Source organism: Entelurus aequoreus, linkage group LG21, assembly GCF_033978785.1.
Source record: "Entelurus aequoreus isolate RoL-2023_Sb linkage group LG21, RoL_Eaeq_v1.1, whole genome shotgun sequence".
In the NCBI taxonomy this organism is placed as follows: domain Eukaryota; kingdom Metazoa; phylum Chordata; class Actinopteri; order Syngnathiformes; family Syngnathidae; genus Entelurus; species Entelurus aequoreus.
The window spans coordinates 38,206,175-38,226,174 of NC_084751.1; the positions used below are offsets into that span (position 1 = coordinate 38,206,175).

A 20,000-nucleotide genomic window follows, 5' to 3' on the forward strand; every position below is an offset into this window, starting at 1 on the left:
CCTCACTTATTTTGACAGCCTTTCATGTGCATTCAAAATATAGTGTGTGCTTAAGATAGATAGATAGATAGATAGATAGATAGATAGTACTTTATTGATTCCTTCAAGAGAGTTCCCTCAGGAAAATTTAAATTCCAGCAGCAGTGTACAGAATTGAGATGGAATTTAAAAAGTAAATAACGGAGGTATAAATGGAAATAAAATAGAGAATATAGCAATAACAAAAAAATAAAAATCAACAATAAGAATACAAATATAATGGTAAAAAACAAGAATATAACATGAGAAACTTGGCAGTAGTGACCATGTTATGAAAATTTAAAAAAATAAAATAAGTGTATATATACATAATGAATGTGTTAATTTGCTTTAATTAATCACATGAGTTAAATCGTTATTTTTGACAGCCCTAGTTTTAATACAAAATGTGAGGCCGTTTTTACAGTATTTACATAACAAATGTCATAATTACATGGATAGCTTTCTGCAAAAAAAATAAAAATATTTCATTCAATTTCAGATTGTAAAAACAAACTAGTTCAATGCAATTTATTTAAGTTCTTATTTTTTATTTGAATTAACTTTTACCCAATGTATTTAAATTACAGCTTGTGATGTGGATTACATGTCTTTGTTAGCGTCTTTGCAGAAATGTTATGTTGTGATTGTTTATGCACATGAACGGTCCTTCTTTACAGTTTTTTTTCCAATTGCTTACAAACTACATTTGACAAATGCTTGCTTTATTTTGATGAATGGGCATATGTTTCGACCGAAGTGTGTCATTTTGCAAATAATCTAGGAATTAAGAACATTTAATGTTGTGTTTGGAAAAGTGTGTAAATCCTTTTGGGAAAAAAAAGACACAGTTAGTAAAATTGTGTGTAAAAATGGAAAAAACTATAATTCAATGCAATTTATTGAAATTCTTATTTTTGATTTAAATTAACTTTACCCAATGTATTTAAATTACATCTTGTGATGTGGATTACATGTCTTTGTTAGCATCTTTGCAGAAATTACATGTTGTGATCGTTTATGCACTTGAACGGTCCTTCTTTACAGTTTTTTCCAATTACTTACACACTAAATTTTTACAAATGCTTGCTTTATTTTGATGAATGGGCATACGTTTTGACCGAAGTGTGTCATTTTGCAAATCATCTAGGAATTAAGAAAATTGAATGTTGTGTTTGGAAACCCTAACCCTAACCCTAAAACACAGTTAGTAAAATTGTATGTAAGCAAATGGAAAAAAAACTGTAATTCAATGCATTTTATTGACATTTTTATTTTTGATTTGAATTAACTTTACCCAATGTATTTAAATTACAGCTTGTGGTGTGGATTACATGTCTTTGTTAGCATCTTTGCAGAACTGATATGTTGTTTATGTACTTAAACGGTCCTGTAATCTGGCATTTAGAGGTGTGTGTAATTCCATCGAAACAGATCCGTGTGCTTGTGTGTGTGTGTGGTCCTGAATTGACATTTTAAAACACATGCGGATATATTTCGGCGGCATATAAAAAAGGAGAAAGTAACGTTTACATGTAGTGTGCATCCATGCATTTACATGCGAGTGTCTGTGTGGCGGTGATTGTCAGTATCTGGTATATGCGCGCATGCTGTAGTGTGGGAGTCATTGTATATGTGCCAAACCCGTCCCAGCTGGCATCAGTCGTAGCTGAAGCCGAGGCCCCTGCATCAACAACACCCGTGCACACACACACACACACACATGCACGCCGTCGACCACATTCCCACTTTGTACGCCTGTAATTATCAACCTCTTCTGCATCGACTACCATGTTGGCGTGCATTCAGCGGCGTCTATACACGCCTGATTCAAACCCTTCACCACGTACGCGCTTCATTTTCCCCGCTGCACACACGCTCGCCATAAAGCCCCTTCATTTCATCTCGTGTATGGCTGCGCCGACCGCAGAATCTAATTACACACTAGCTGCGGTTTGATATTTAGACTTTCTGAAGATTTAAGGCTTTATCCCAAAAAAAAAAGGTCTGTGTGCTAAAAAAAAAAAAAAAGTGGTCCCACAGCTTGACGGAGAGGATGAACGCCTTGTGGGGGAAATGAGCTTTTTGTGTCTACAGACCGCGGCGGTGGCGGCGTGTTCCCTAATTCATCAGACGACACTGTTTTCCCAGAAACACGCAGGTTGTGTGGTAAAATGGCGGCGGCCTATACCTGCCAATGATGCTTCACCGCCCCGCTGCGTCTGATCAGCGCTTGGCCGGCATTTTAAAGAGCTTTGATCTTCGCTTTGAACCGAACATGTTTTACCTGCACGGGGAAACGCTGGTTGTGGGATGACTTTTATGTCCACAATATGTCTTGTCAGATGGAGGTCGACACGTTGCACAGCTACTGTACATAAATAATTAACACAAAGGCTATTATTTATGACTATATTTGCAATAGTTGACAATATGGAGAACAATTATTTTAAGCTCTATACCTATATTTCTGTAAATTATGTGATTTCATGTGAATAAACACATGGATTGCATTAATTGTACATTTTTAACCTTTTTTTGTTTACCTTATTGATATACAGTGTCCCCGAGTGCCCAAAAATACATGGATTATGTTTGTCAACACATCATGTTAAGACAGACAAAGGAGATTGGCTGTTTATTTATTTTATTTATTTATTTATTTATTTTATTTATATGTATGTATATATGTGTGTGTGTGTATGTACGTGTGATATATATATATATATATATATATATATATATATATATATATATATATATATATATATATATATATATATATATATATATATATATATATATATATATATATATATATATATATATATATATATATATATATATATATATATATTGTGTATATATATATATATATATTGTGTATATACACTACAGCTCAAAAGTTTGGGGTCACCCAAACAATTTTGTGGAATAGCCTTCATTTCTAAGAACAAGAATAGACTGTCGAGTTTCAGATGAAAGTTCTCTTTTTCTGGCCATTTTGAGCGTTTAATTGACCCCACAAATGTGATGCTCCAGAAACTCAATCTGCTCAAAGGAAGGTCAGTTTTGTAGCTTCTGTAACGAGCTAAACTGTTTTCAGATGTGTGAACATGATTGCACAAGGGTTTTCTACTCATCAATTAGCCTTCTGAGCCAATGAGCAAACACATTGTACCATTAGAACACTGGAGTGATAGTTGCTGGAAATGGGCCTCTATACACCTATGTAGATATTGCACCAAAAAGCAGACATTTGCAGCTAGAATAGTCATTTACCACATTAGCAATGTATAGAGTGTATTTCTTTAAAGTTAAGACTAGTTTAAAGTTATCTTCATTGAAAAGTACAGTGCTTTTCCTTCAAAAATAAGGACATTTCAATGTGGCCCCAAACTTTTGAACGGTAGTGTATGTATTTTGTTTACTCCAAATTAGAGATGTCCCATAATGGCTTTTTTGCCGATATTCCGATATTGTCCAACTCTTAATTACTGATTCCGTTATATACAGTCGTGGAATCAACACATTATTTTGCCTAATTTTGTTGTGATGCCCCGCTGGATGCATTAAACAATGTAACAAGGTTTTCCAAAATAATCAACTCAAGTTATGGAAAAAAATGCCAACATGGCACTGCCATATTTATTATTGAAGTCACAAAGTGCATTATTTTTTTTTTAACACGCCTCAAAACAGCAGCTTGGAATTTGGGACATGCTCTCCCTGAGAGAGCATGAGGAGGTTGAGGTGGGCGTTGTTGGGGGGTGGGGGGTAGCGGGGGGTGTATATTGTAGCGTCCCGGAAGAGTTAGTGCTGCAAGGGGTTCCGGGTATTTGTTCTGTTGTGTTTATGTTGTGTTACGGTGCGGATGTTCTCCCGAAATGTGTTTGTCATTCTTGTTTGGTGTGGGTTCACAGTGTGGCGCATATTTGTGTTAAAGTTGTTTATACGGCCACCCTCAGTGTGACCTGTATGGCTGTTGACCAAGTATGCCTTGCATTCACTTGTGTGTGTGAAAAGCCGTAGATATTATGTGATTGGGCCCGCACACAAAGGCAGTGCCTTTAAGGTTATTGGCGCTCTGCACTTCTCCCTACGTCCGTGTACACAGCGGCGTTTTAAAAAGTCATAAATTTAACTTTTTGAAACCGATATTACATTTTAAAGCATTTATCGGCCGATAATATCGGCAGTTCGATATTATCGGACATCTCTACTCCAAATTGCTATTGTCTTGGCTTACTGTATGCTTTGTTTTTTCAGGTAAAACAGAAAGGAGTTCATACTCATACGGCAGAGAGTCCAACCAACACTGCCACCAGGTCAGTGATCTCCAAAGAGACATTGTTTGTCATTTGTTTGATGTAATAGTCTATATCAGGGATGTCAAACGTACGGCCCGCGGGCCTGATCTGGTTTTATCCAGTCCCGCGGATGAGTTTGCTAAGTATAAGAATGAGCGGAAATTTTTGAACGGAAGAAACTGCTGTTCTAAATGTGTCCACTAGATGTCGCAATAGCAATTCTTTGTATCTTTGTAGATTATAGTACATATGTAAAAAAAATAAACCACATGATGTTAGTGCACCAGTCGAGGAAAATGATCAAACTACGTAAGTAACATCCTGTAATTTTTGATTTTGATATTATTTTTTTAATCTTGATAGATTAAAAATTAACACCAGTGAGTTGACTGATGAACATTATCACATAATTTATTCAGAAAGTATAAATAACGACAAATAAAGATAGAATACTATTAACCGCAACATGTAAGTGTAAAAAAAATAGCCCAACAACATTATGATTTGCCCTGTGATGAGGTTGCGACTTGTCCAGGGTGTACTCCGCCTTCCGCCCGAATGCAGCTGAGATAGGCTCCAGCACCCCCCGCGACCCCAAAAGGGACAAGCGGTAGAAAATGGATGGATGGAACATTATGATTTGTACATTTTCAGAATGTTTTTGTTCTATTTTTAAACAAAGAAAACCATCTGAAGTTGTCTTTCTTTTTAAGTGATCGTGCCGTGATTTTACCAGTCCGGCCCCACTTGGGAGTGGATTTTTCTCCATGTGCCCCTCCCCCGATCTAAAATGAGTATGACACCCCTGGTCTATATGGAAACATACTGTATATAGTATTTTGCCTTATACAGTAAGTGAGGGACTCTAACGCCAAATGGATGCAAACCAGAGATAATGATTTTTACTTCCCATATAATAAAATTTATTTTATTTATATAAAAAAACTGGTCTTTTATACGTACCCAGGATGGGTTTTGACGCAAAAGCGGCAAACGTGTAGGAATACTATTAACTGCAACATGTAAGTGTAAAAAAACAACAACAACATTATGATTTGTACATTTTCAGAATGTGTTTGTTCTATTTTTAAACAAAGAAAACAATCTGAAGTTGTCTTTATCTTTAAGTTATCGTGTCGTGATTTTACCAGTCTGGCCCACTTGGGAGTGGATTTTTCTTACATTTATTTTATTTATACAAAAAACTGGTCTTTTATACGGCCCCGGAATGGGTTTTGACGCAAAAGTGGCAAATATGTGTAGGAATACGCTTAACCACAACCTGTAAGTGTAAAAAAAAAAAAAATATTGTGATTTGTACATTTTCAGAATTTGCTTGTTCTATATTTAAACAAATAAAACAATCTGAAGTTGTCTTTATCTTTAAGTTACCGTGCCGTGATTTTACCAGTGTGGCCCACTTGGGAGTGGATTTTTTTACATTTATTTTATTTATACAAAAAACTGGTCTTTTATACGGCCCCGGAAATGGGTTTTGACGCAAAAGCGGCAAACGTGTGTAGGGCTGCAACAACTAATCGATTAAAATCGATTATAAAAATAGTTGGCGATTAATTTAGTCATCGATTCGTTGGATCTACGCTATGCGCATGCGCAGAGGCAATTGATTTATTTTATTTATTTTATTTATTTTATTTATTTTATTTATTTTATTTATTTTATTTATTTTATTTATTTTTTATTTTATTTTTTATTTTATTTTTTATTTTTATTTAAAAAAATTTATGTTTTATTTATTTTTTTATTTTTTTATAAACATTTATTTATAAACTGCAACATGTACAAACAGCTGAGAAACAGTAATCAAAATAAGTATGGTGCCAGTATGCTGTTTTTTTTCAATACAATACTGGAAAGGATAGAAATGTAGTTTGTTTCTTTTATCCGATTATTAATCGATTAATCAAAGTAATAATCGACAGATTAATCGATTAGCAAATTAATCGTTAGTTGCAGCCCTAAACATGTGTAGGAATACACTTAACCGCAACATGTAAGTGTAAAGAAAAAAACAAAACATTATGATGTGTACATTTTCAGAATGTGCTTGTTCTATTTTTAAACAAAGAAAACAATCTGAAGTTGTCTTTATCTTTAAGTTATCGTGCCGTGATTTTACCAGTCTGGCCCACTTGGGAGTGGATTTTTCTTACATTTATTTTATTTATACAAAAAACTGGTCTTTTATACGGCCCCGGAAATGGGTTTTGACGCAAAAGCGGCAAACGTGTGTCGGGATACCACTCACGATTGCAGTTTAACCTCGAAAGATGAACAGTCAAAGTGTGTAGTCGGCACAAGTACACAATCTAAAAGTCAGGGACAAAGACAAATCATAAAAGTTGGAACAGCAGGATCACAAAGAATTAATGGCACTACACAAGAGGGCTACAACAATCTAGGAAGAATGGCTAACAAGACACAAAGCACAGCAATTAACACACATTTATCTCTCTCTCTCACACACACACACACACACACACACACACACACACACACACACACACACACACACACACACACACACACACACAAAAAAAAACATCAAAAGTTCAGACAGGAAAATCCAACAGACAAACAAGCAAAAAATATCAAGTACTTTAAATGTTTTACTGTTCTACATTTTATGCCATTATCAATCATTTTATTCATGCAAATTTCTGCAGCAAAAAGTGATGACATCATTATGATGTCACGCGTTTCTTACACACTTCCTGTACGTCAGAACAGTCATGGAGACTGCAGCTTCACTCTATAGTTATTTGTTTTTTTAAAGCATGTTCTACATATTTGTGGCCTAAATTACGCATTTTCAAGCATAGAAATAGCTAAATGAAGCGTTGTATCGGCTAGTAGATGTGAGCAAATCAATCACAGTGTGCTGTTTGGTATCATAGACAGCATTCAGTCCAGCTTGTATCAATCAATCAATCAATCAAACTTTATTTACAAAGCGCTTTTTATACATAAAAGAAATGCAACGCAAAGTGCTCACACATATGCAACTACAAACTGTACATGGACACATGATTGCAAGGCTGAGTACAGAGGATACATGTAAGTAAACACTATCATAGGAGCCATCTGCACCAGGAGGTCATCAGACCATGGCCACCAGGACGCTGACACACAAAAGCACGGCCGATAACCCCTGAGGCAGATGGCTCATATGAGGAACGTTGGAAAAGAAAAATGCTAAAACTTGCCATGAGTAGAGATAAAGAATAAAATACAAGTAAGACATATGAAGATTAATAGAAAAAAAAAAAAAATATATATATATATATATATATATATATATATATATATATATATATATATATATATATATATATATATTAAATATACAATAAATAAATAGAACTAAATAAAATATAATAGGATAAAGAGTAAAATACAAATTACTTCAATACAATAATTAATATCTGGTAAAAGCCAAATCAAAAAGTTAGGTCTTCTGAATAAAATACAAGTAAGACATATGAAGATGAATTTAAAAAAATATATTTAAAAAATGAACATACAGTAAATAAATAATAAATAAATACAACAAAATAAAATCTACTAGTATAAAGAGTAAAATACAAATTACTTCAATAAAATAATTAATATTAAAAGGTAAAAATAAGACGTATGAAGATTAATTAAAAAAAATATATATATAAAAAAAATGAACATACAGTAAATAAATAATAAATAAATAGAACTACATAAAATCTAATAGGATAAAAAGTAAAATACAAAATACAAAACACAATAATTAATATCAGGTAAAAGCCAAATCAAAAAGTTGGGTCTTTTGAATAAAATACAAGTAAGACATATGAAGATAAATTTAAAAAAATATATTTAAAAAATGAACATACAGTAAATAAATAATAAATAAATAGAACAAATTAAAATCTACTAGTATAAAGAGTAAAATACAAATTACTTCAATAAAATAATTAATATTAAAAGGTAAAAATAAGACACATGAAGATTAATTTAAAAAAAATGAACATACAGTAAATAAATAATAAATAAATAGAACTACATAAAATCTAATAGGATAAAAAGTAAAATACAAAATACTTCAATAAAATAATTAATATCTGGCAAAAGCCAAATCAAAAAGGTGGGTCTTATGAATAAAATACAAGTAAGACATATGAAGAATAATAGAAAAAATAAAAATTAATATACAGTAAATAAATAATAAATAAATAGAACTAAATAAAGTGTAATAGGATAAAAAGTAAAATAGAAATTACTTCAATAAAATAATTAATATCAGGTAAAAGCCAAATCAAAAAAGATGGGGCTTATGAATAAAATACAAGTAAGACATATGAAGATTAATAGAAAGAGGAAAAAAAGAAAGGAAAAAAAAAGAATAGAACTAAATAAAATCTAATAGGATAAAAAGTAAAATACAAATGACTTCAATAAAATAATTAATATCAGGTAAAAGCCAAATTAAAAAGGTGGGGCTTATGAATAAAATACAAGTAAGACATATGAAGATTAATAGAAAGAAAAAAAAAGAAAGGAAAAAAAAAGAATAGAACTAAATAAAATCTAATAGGATAAAAAGTAAAATACAAATGACTTCAATAAAATAATTAATATCAGGTAAAAGCCAAATCAAAAAGGTGGGACTTATGAATAGAATACAAGTAAGACATATGAAGATTAACAGAACAAAAAAAATAAATAATAATAATAATAATAATAAAACTAAATAATATCTAATGGGATAAAAAGTAAAATACAAATGACTTCAATATGATGATTAATATCAGGTAAAAGCCAAATCAAAAAGATGGGTCTTATGAGTGTAAAGGTGACTTAGTGGGTGTTATGTAATATCTACAGTGCTCTCATAGTGTTAAAATTATTTTATGCTCTAGTTATGAAAATATTCCATTAATGATGTCTAATGTTTTTTCTTTTTTTCTTCTTTTTTATATATATATATATATATATATATATATATATATATATATATATATATATATATATGTAAACTACTTTTTACAATACTTCTTCAATCTCAAATAGTGGGTTCTAGTGTCCACACGCCTCCAGCTAGATGGCAGACTGGCAGTGGTACTCACACTGCTCAACAGAAGAAGTGCAGGCCTGACAGAGGACAGTCAATGAAAAGAAAAGTGGAGAAGCGGCAGTGGCCAGAAAAAAAGAAGAAGAAAAAAGACGCTTAGGTCCAAAATAGGATGTGTGTGTGTTTTATGCCTACAGAGAAACTAAAAACTTTTTAAAAAAAATGTTTAATGAGTGGTTTGTACACATCAGTTTTGTAATTTCAAACAGTGCGTGGGTGCGTGTGTGTGTGTGTGTGTGTGTGTGTGTGTGTGTGTGTGTGTGTGTGTGTGTGTGTGTGTGTGTGTGTGTGTGTGTGTGTGTGTGTGTGTGTGTGTGTGTGTGTGTGTGTGTGTGTGTGTGTGTGTGTGTGTGTGTGTGTGTGTGTGTGTGTGTGTGTGTGTGTGTCGGCCGGGCTGCTGCATATAGTAGGAGGGACAGTTCAGCTAGTTATTTTGACATTGTTATTAAATGATCCGTCCCTTGTTATGTGTATTTGATATACAGCAGGGGACCCCAAACTACGGCCCTCGGGACGTATCATGTTCATTCTTATTTTTTTGTTTTTTTTAATTTTTTTTAAATATATCCTGTCCAGTTGCTCGGGCAAAGGATATTGTTGATGTGGATGTCCACGTCTGAGAAGAGAGGTGTGGGATACTTTTTTTGTTGCCTTGTGTGTATTTGACTTTGTGGATATATTTAGTGTTTGGCACAGCCGGAACCTGCTGTTTCAGATAAAAGTTCTCTTTTTCTGGCCATTTTGAGCGTTTAATTGACCCCACAAATGTGATGCTCCAGAAACTCAATCTGCTCAAAGGAAGGTCAGTTTTGTAGCTTCTGTAACGAGCTAAACTGTTTTCAGATGTGTGAACATGATTGCACAAGGGTTTTCTAATCATCAATTAGCCTTCTGAGCCAATGAGCAAACACATTGTACCATTAGAACACTGGAGTGATAGTTGCTGGAAATGGGCCTCTATACACCTATGTAGATATTGCACCAAAAACCAGACATTTGCAGCTAGAATAGTCATTTACCACATTAGCAATGTATAGAGCGTACTTCTTTAAAGTCAAGACTAGTTTAAAGTTATCTTCATTGAAAAATAAGGACATTTTGCAACGCAAAGTGCTCACACATACGCAACTATATGGACAAATGATTGCAAGGCTGAGTACAGAGGAGACATGTAGGTAAACACTATCACAGGAGCCATCTGCACCAGGAAGGATATATATATATATATACATACACTACCGTTCAAAAGTTTGGGGTCACATTGAAATGTCCTTATTTTTGAAGGAAAAGCACTGTACTTTTCAATGAAGATAACTTGAAACTAGTCTTAACTTTAAAGAAATACACTCTATACATTGCTAATGTGGTAAATGACTATTCTAGCTGCAAATGTCTGGTTTTTGGTGCAATATCTACATAGGTGCATAGAGGCCCATTTCCAGCAACTATCACTCCAGTGTTCTAATGGTACAATGTGTTTGCTCATTGGCTCAGAAGGCTAATTGATGATTAGAAAACCCTTGTGCAATCATGTTCACACATCTGAAAACAGTTTAGCTCGTTACAGAAGCTACAAAACTGACCTTCCTTTGAGCAGATTGAGTTTCTGGAGCATCACATTTGTGGGGTCAATTAAACGCTCAAAATGGCCAGAAAAAGAGAACTTTCATCTGAAATTCGACAGTCTATTCTTGTTCTTACAAATGAAGGCTATTCCACAAAATTGTTTGGGTGACCCCAAACTTTTGAACGGTAGTGTGTATATATATATATATGTATGTACCAGTGAAGTTGGGACATTGTGTAAATAAAAACAGAATACAATGATTTGTAAATCCTTTTCAACCTATATTCAGTTGAATTTTTTTGCAAATAATCATTAACTTAGAATTTAACGGCAGCAACACTTTGCAAACAAGTTGGCACGGGGGCATTTTTACCACTGTGTCACATGGCCTTTCCTTTTAACACTCAGTAAACTTTTTGGAACTGAGGAGACCCATTTTTGATGATATTACGGAATGTAGATGGTGAAATCCCTAAATTCCTTGCAATAGCTGGTTGAGAAATGTTGTTCTTAAACTGTTGGACAATTTGCTCACGCATTTGTTGACAAAGTGGCGACCCTCGCCCCGTCCTTGTTTGTGAATGACTGAGCATTTCATGGAAGCTGCTTTTATACCCAATCATGGCACCCACCTGTTCCCAATTAGCCTGTTCACCTGTAGGATGTTCCAAATAAGTGTTTGATGAGCATTCCTCAACTTTCTCAGTCTTTTTTGCCACTTGTGCCAGCTTTTTTGAAACATGTTGCAGGCATCAAATTCCAAATGAGCTAATATTTGCCAAAAAATTAAGTTTCTCAGTTTGAACTTTAAGCATCTTGTCTTTTCAGTCTATTCAATTGAATATAGGTTCTCAACTGTCTATGCCACGTCAAGGCTTGGTTAGTCCAGAATTTTTTAAATAATGAATATGGTAAAAACGGAAGTTTTAGTTTTTGGTCCGGCCCTCACTGACTTGGGACCATTGCACAATTATGTGCGTCCCAAAGTCACCAGCCTTGGCGTCACTATAGACAGCGATTTTAAACTTGACAAGTCAATGGCGTTTTTAAAATTGTGTTTCTATCATCTTTGTCTTTTAGCAAAGGTAAAACCGTTTTTATCTTTTAACCTTTTTGAACAAGTCGTGCATGCTTTTTGTTTTATTTCAAGTTTGTATTCAGTCATTGGTGGAGCTAAGGATAATATTTGAATATTGTTTTTAATATTGTTGTGCAGCACTTTGGAAACATTTGTGTTGTTTAAATGTGATATATAAATAAAGTGGATTGGATTGGATTGGATTGAAAAAGATTTGCAAATCATTATATTCTGTTTTTATTAGGGATGTCCGATAAATGCTTTAAAATGTAATATCGGAAATTATCAGTATCGGTTTCAAAATTATCGGTATCGGTTTAAAAAAGTAAAATGTATGACTTTTTAAAACACCGCTGTGTACACGGACGTAGGGAGAAGTACAGAGCGCCAATAAACCTTAAAGGCACTGCCTTTGTGTGCCGGCCCAATCACATAATATTTACAGCTTTTCACACACACACAAGTGAATGCAAAGCATACTTGGTCAACAGCCATACAGGTCACACTGAGGGTGACCGTATAAACAACTTTAACACTGTTACAAATATGCGCCACACTGTGAACCCACACCAAACAAGAATGACAAACACATTTCGGGAGAACATCCGCACCGTAACACAACATAAACACAACAGAACAAATACCCAGAACCCCTTGCAGCACTAACTCTTCCGGAACGCTACAATATACACCCACCTCACCCCCCCCCCTTCCCCCCGCCCCCCAACCCCGCCCACCTCAACCTCCTCATGCTCTCTCAGGGAGAGCATGTCCCAAATTCCAAGCTGCTGTTTTGAGGCATGTTAAAAAAAATAATGCACTTTTTGACTTCAATAATAAATATGGCAGTGCCATGTTGGCATTTTTTTTCCATAACTTGAGTTGATTTATTTTGGAAAACCTTGTTACATTGTTTAATGCATCCAGCGGGGCATCACAACAAAACTAGGCATAATAATGTGTTAATTCCACGACTGTATATATCGGTATCGGTTGATATCGGAATCTGTAATTAAGAGTTGGACAATATCGGAATATCGGATATCAGCAAAAAGCCATTATCGGACATCTCTAGTTTTTATTTACGATTTACACAACGTGCCAACTTCACTGGTTTTGGGTTTTGGATATATATATATATATATATATATATATATATATATATATATATATATATATATATATATATATATATATATATATCCCTGACGTACAGTATTGTGTTGCACTTGATATTGCGTTCAGAGTGCACAAACCTTTACTAAAATATGGACTTTCTATACCCTGTTTAAGAACCAATTCAGTTAGTAAATTGAGGTTCCACTGTAGTTCAGGTTCAGAAAAAAAATGCCTGTCCGGGACGGGGGGCATGACATAAAATCAGGCCCGGCCCTAACCAATCTGGCGCCCTAGGCAAGATTTTAGGTGGCGCCCCCCCACATCGGCAGTGAAGTGTATATACTCACAAGAAACCGAATAGCTTTGTCTTTGACCTTTTTTTTTACTTAAAGAAAGCAAATTAACAATCAGAATAGTTAACAAGATTAAAAAAAATATGGATAAATAAATGAATACAAAAAATTAAAAAATAATATATGAAATACAATATTTTTTACATACATAAACACAAAATAAAACGTGTCAACAAGTTGCATAAAATAAATTAAAAATACAATATAAATAAGGCACTGCACAAAACAAGATATCAAACCAGTATGACTTTAACAACTATATTACAAAAAAAGGGGATCCTACAGAGTTCTCTATTTGTGCTTTTTAATATTGCATTAACTAGAATGACTTACAAATTACTGTACACCAGGGAGTACTGTAATTACCTAACGTTACATAACAATTTAGCCCCCTCCACAATATTAACCCGACGTTAAACCAGAACTAGCTATTTATTGATTAGCAATTGCCGAATCATGTAACATTAGCTTAATGCTAAAAAGCCAGGTTACTATCACATTCTGTAACAGACAAATAATTTCATGTAGGCTAACGTTACCTACCTGCTACCTCTGTCTTTTTCTCGTTTCTCCTCTTCTTTTCTCTGTTTTTTTCCCTGGGCACCTGACAGTTTTGGCCGTTTTGACATCTTGTGTTGATTTTTTGATGTGGTAAGAGTCATGATACGGGAAGGGAGGGGGCGCACCGTGCGGGGGGATGGGAGGGGGGGCGTAATGTTGTAACAAATATTTCTATTAAATAGGCTTTACTTTGCATTGTAATTAACGTGGGATTATTTTTTTGTATTTAGAAATAATAGTACCAACTTTTTTTTTTTTTTTTCCTCCAACATTTGTGGCACTGGCGTGGCGCCCCCTGATGAACGGCGCCCTTAGCATTTGCCTATACGGCCTATGCCACGGGCCGGCCCTGCATAAAATTATTGAAAATATCATTGAAATAATAATATTAATTGAAAACCACTGTATGTCAATCATCATTAAAGGGCGAGGAAACATATTTTTTTTGCTATGCTACTTTCTTAACTTCATTGAGTCCTTTGTCTTTCCAGTTTATTTCATAGAGAATTACCATTTTTTGTAATCGTCCTTCTAAGTGCCCATGGAACATATGAAGCTATTAGAAAAAATGCATAGCAATCCTACAGACCATACCCAGATGTTCGCCTTTGATGTCACGCCATGTTCCGCCGTGGTCGCCCAACGTGTTGCCTGAGCCCAATTTTACGACTTTAATCAATCAACGCTTATCAAAGGTGTGTGCGTCCTTGTGAAAGTCAGTGGAATGAAAATACGTCAGAAAGCATAATGAACATGTAATATATCTCCTTTTTCCACGCGGGTTTCGGCTTTGAATGAAGCTTCATTGATCCCTGAGGGACATTAGATGTTTTATTTAAGTGCTCAGTAACTGAGATGTACAGATGTCTCTAGTCACTGCTGCATTCATTTGCTATCAAGTCTTTTATACTTGAAAGTACAATGATAATATAGCCAGTAACACAACATATGCTGCTTGAATTTTAAACATTTTAATACATTTTTATTATTAAAAGGAAGCAGCGCGGTGGCGAACGTGATTTACCTGTCTTGCCTCAAGGTCGTGCGGGTCTGCGTCCAAGTCTTGGCTGGAACACTGTGTGCAGAGTCTGGTGTTCTTTCTGTGCTTTTGTGGGTTTACTCTCAGGTCATACTTGTCAATATTTGCATTTGAAAATAGCGAGGCGTTCTCGGAAAAGAAGGGAAACGACACATTCGCCGATGCAAAAAAAAAAAAAAACACGTTGCTTGTGCAACTAGGTTGTTTTACAAGCGGGCTTTTATTTTGAAAGCTTGACTCTACAGGCTACATGTTTATTGAGTGTTTGTTATTGTGCTGCCAGAGGACTTTTTTTTTTTTTTTTTTTTTCAAGAAAGTATGGTAAAAATACGAGAACGGGAGGGCACAGGAAAATAATTGCAAAATATGGTAATTTACTGGGCAAACAGGAGAAGTGGGGGTTGACGGTCTCTCTAAGGCCAGAAGAATGCTTGTTAGGTTAATCCAGAGGTCAGCAACCCAAAACGTTGAAAGAGCCATATTGGACCAAAAATAGACAAAAAAAATTTGTCTGGAGCCGCAAAAAACGAAAAGCCGTTTATAAGTGTTATAATGAAGGCAACACATGATGTAAGTGTCTATTTTAGCTGTATTAGCCTACTATCAAAATGACTTTAAAAGTCTTATATAAGTGTTATAATGAAGACAATACATGATTAAGTGTCTATATTAACTACTGTATATTAGTCTACTATCAAAATGACTTTAAAAGCCTTATATAAGTGTTATAATGAAGGCAACACATGATGTAAGTGTCTATATTAGCCTACTATCAAAATGACTTTAAAAGTCTTATATAAGTGTTATAATGAAGACAATACATGATTAAGTGTCTATATTAGCTATATTAGGCTACTATCAAAATGACTTTAAAAGTCTTATATAAGTGTTATAATGAAGACAATACATGATTAAGTGTCTATATTAGCCTACTATCAAAATGACTTTAAAAGTCTTATATAAGTGTTATAATGAAGACAACACATGATGTAAGTGTCTATATTAGCCTACTATCAAAATGACTTTAAAAGTCTTATATAAGTGTTATAATGAAGACAATACATGATTAAGTGTCTATATTAGCTATATTAGGCTACTATCAAAATGACTTTAAAAGTCTTATATAAGTGTTATAATGAAGACAATACATGATTAAGTGTCTATATTAGCCTACTATCAAAATGACTTTAAAAGTCGTATATAAGTGTTATAATGAAGACAACACATGATGTAAGTGTCTATATTAGCCTACTATCAAAATGACTTTAAAAGTCTTATAAGTGTTCTAATGAAGACAATACATGATTAAGTGTCTATATTAGCCTACTATCAAAATGACTTTAAAAGTCTTATATAAGTGTTATAATGAAGACAACACATGATGTAAGTGTCTATATTAGCCTACTATCAAAATGACTTTACAAGTCTTATATAAGTGTTATAATGAAGACAACACATGATGTAAGTGTCTATATTAGCTATATTAGCCTACTATCAAAATGACTTTAAACGTCTTATATAAGTGTTATAATGAAGACAATACATGATTTAAGTGTATATATTAGCTATATTAGCCTACTATCAAAACGACTTTAAAAGTCTTATATAAGTGTTATAATGAAGACAACACATGATGTAAGTGTCTATTTTAGCTATATTAGCCTACTATCAAAATTACTTTAAAAGTCTTATATTAGTGTTATGATGAAGACAATACATGATTAAGTGTCTATATTAGCTACTGTATATTAGTCTACTATCAAAATGACCTTAAAAGTCTTATATAAGTGTTATAATGAAGTCAACACATGATGTAGGTGTCTATATTAGCTATATTAGTCTATCAACATTACTTTAAAAGTCTTATATAAGTGTTATAATGAAGACAACACATGATGTAAGTGTCTATATTAGCCTACTATCAAAATGACTTTAAAAGTCTTATATAAGTGTTATAATGAAGACAATACATGATTAAGTGTCTATATTAGCTATATTAGCCTACTATCAAAATGACTTTAAAAGTCTTATATAAGTGTTATAATGAAGACAATACAAGATTAAGTGTTTATATTAGCTATATTAGCCTACTATCAAAATAACTTTAAAAGTCTTATATAAGTGTTATAATGAAGACAATACATGATTTAAGTGTCTATATTAGCTATATTAGCCTACTATCAAAACCACTTCAAAAGTCTTATACAATATAAGTGTTATATGAAGGCAACACATGATGTGTCTATTTTAGCTATATTAGCCTACTATCAAAATTACTTTAAAAGTCTTATATTAGTGTTATGATGAAGACAATACATGATTAAGTGTCTATATTAGCTACTGTATGTTAGTCTGCTATCAAAATTACCTTAAAAGTCTTATATAAGTGTTATAATGAAGACAACACATGATGTAGGTGTCTATATTAGCTATATTAGTCCATCAAAATAACTTTAAAAGTCTTATATAAGTGTTATAATGAAGACAACACATGATGTAAGTGTCTATATTAGCTACTGTATATTAGTCTACTATCAAAATGACTTTAAAAGTCTTATATAAGTGTTATAATGAAGACAACACATGATGTAAGTGTCTATATTAGCTATATTAGCCTACTATCAAAATGACTTTAAACGTCTTATATAAGTGTTATAATGAAGACAATACATGATTTAAGTGTATATATTAGCTATATTAGCCTACTATCAAAACGACTTTAAAAGTCTTATATAAGTGTTATAATGAAGACAACACATGATGTAAGTGTCTATTTTAGCTATATTAGCCTACTATCAAAATTACTTTAAAAGTCTTATATTAGTGTTATGATGAAGACAATACATGATTAAGTGTCTATATTAGCTACTGTATATTAGTCTACTATCAAAATGACCTTAAAAGTCTTATATAAGTGTTATAATGAAGTCAACACATGATGTAGGTGTCTATATTAGCTATATTAGTCTATCAACATTACTTTAAAAGTCTTATATAAGTGTTATAATGAAGACAACACATGATGTAAGTGTCTATATTAGCCTACTATCAAAATGACTTTAAAAGTCTTATATAAGTGTTATAATGAAGACAATACATGATTAAGTGTCTATATTAGCTATATTAGCCTACTATCAAAATGACTTTAAAAGTCTTATATAAGTGTTATAATGAAGACAATACAAGATTAAGTGTTTATATTAGCTATATTAGCCTACTATCAAAATAACTTTAAAAGTCTTATATAAGTGTTATAATGAAGACAATACATGATTTAAGTGTCTATATTAGCTATATTAGCCTACTATCAAAACCACTTCAAAAGTCTTATACAATATAAGTGTTATATGAAGGCAACACATGATGTGTCTATTTTAGCTATATTAGCCTACTATCAAAATTACTTTAAAAGTCTTATATTAGTGTTATGATGAAGACAATACATGATTAAGTGTCTATATTAGCTACTGTATGTTAGTCTGCTATCAAAATTACCTTAAAAGTCTTATATAAGTGTTATAATGAAGACAACACATGATGTAGGTGTCTATATTAGCTATATTAGTCCATCAAAATAACTTTAAAAGTCTTATATAAGTGTTATAATGAAGACAACACATGATGTAAGTGTCTATATTAGCTACTGTATATTAGTCTACTATCAAAATGACTTTAAAAGTCTTATATAAGTGTTATAATGAAGACACTTCACCCTTGCTCCTGATGGGTCGTGGTTAGGGCCCTGCATGGCAGCTCCCGCCATCAGTGTGTGAATGTGTGTGTGAATGGGTGAATGTGGAAATAGTGTCAAAGCGCTTTGAGTACCTTGAAGGTAGAAAAGCGCTATACAAGTATAACCCATTTACCATTCAACCAGAATTATTCCGCACATTAGGCGCACCGGGTTGTAGGGCGCACTGTCCATTTTTGAGAAAATTGAAGGATTTAAGTGCGCCTTATAGTACGAAAAATACGGTAATTGGATCTATATTATTCCTTATGGGAAACATTGATTCTGTTTTGGTTTGACCTTACTAACAGAAACTTAGACACCACTGTTTTTATCCAAACTAACATAAAAAAAATCATAGTCAAAATAAATCCAAACAGAAGCAGAAGGGATATAAAATATTAACTTTGCATCCGGTATTAATCTGTTATTGTTATTCATGATTTGTTTGCATAATTTGATGTAGCCACATATTTGCATCCGTCCATTTATGTATGTAGCTGTGCATTTCAGCATCCGTTTCTCCATCCATCCGCATTAGTCCATTCATCCATTAATCCCACCATTTATCACAGACTCTCAGGTCTTTTATTTACAACCACCTCTCATATATGATATGCAGCTGTGGCCTTTATGCCATGACTGTAAAGGACAAAAATATGAACTCAATCAAACATTAGCGCATCACTGGCCATTTTCCCGCTGAGCCGCTGTCAAATTATCCTGCCACGCAGTCTGAATGGCTCTTGATGGAAATTGTTTGGAAATGGCAGATAAATTTACATGCTGGGCTGAAGTCCAACATCCTCTGGCTTCATCCTTGGCTGTTAGTGGAAATTCTGTCCTTGTAATAAAGGGAAGGAAAAAACAGTAAAATAACATTTAGAGGAGAAGATGAGCTCACATGGTGACAGCTGGCAGATTCAAATGACTCCGGTTCAATCTGCAGTCAAATGGATTTGTACTATTTGAGTTTTGCGGTGATTTACCTTTTTAGTTTTGCATTTTGGCTGTATGTTTGTTTAAGATGGGGAACGTTTCATTATTCGGCTCATGTACGGCATATTTTCCGGACTATAAGGCCCACTTAAAAAATTTTG

At 33.4% G+C, this 20,000-nt stretch overlaps 1 protein-coding gene across 4 annotated transcripts in view; it reads left to right on the plus strand.

The window, feature by feature from the left end:
• The window catches only part of tcf4 (transcription factor 4), a 355,283-nt gene that overhangs the window by 135,410 nt on the left and 199,873 nt on the right, over positions 1-20,000 (plus strand). For all 4 annotated transcript variants that reach the window (XM_062031630.1, XM_062031631.1, XM_062031632.1 and 1 more), the window contains one exon: positions 4,288-4,346. In XM_062031630.1, the coding sequence (XP_061887614.1) occupies positions 4,288-4,346 (59 nt within the window). The remainder of the gene's footprint in view (positions 1-4,287; positions 4,347-20,000) is intronic.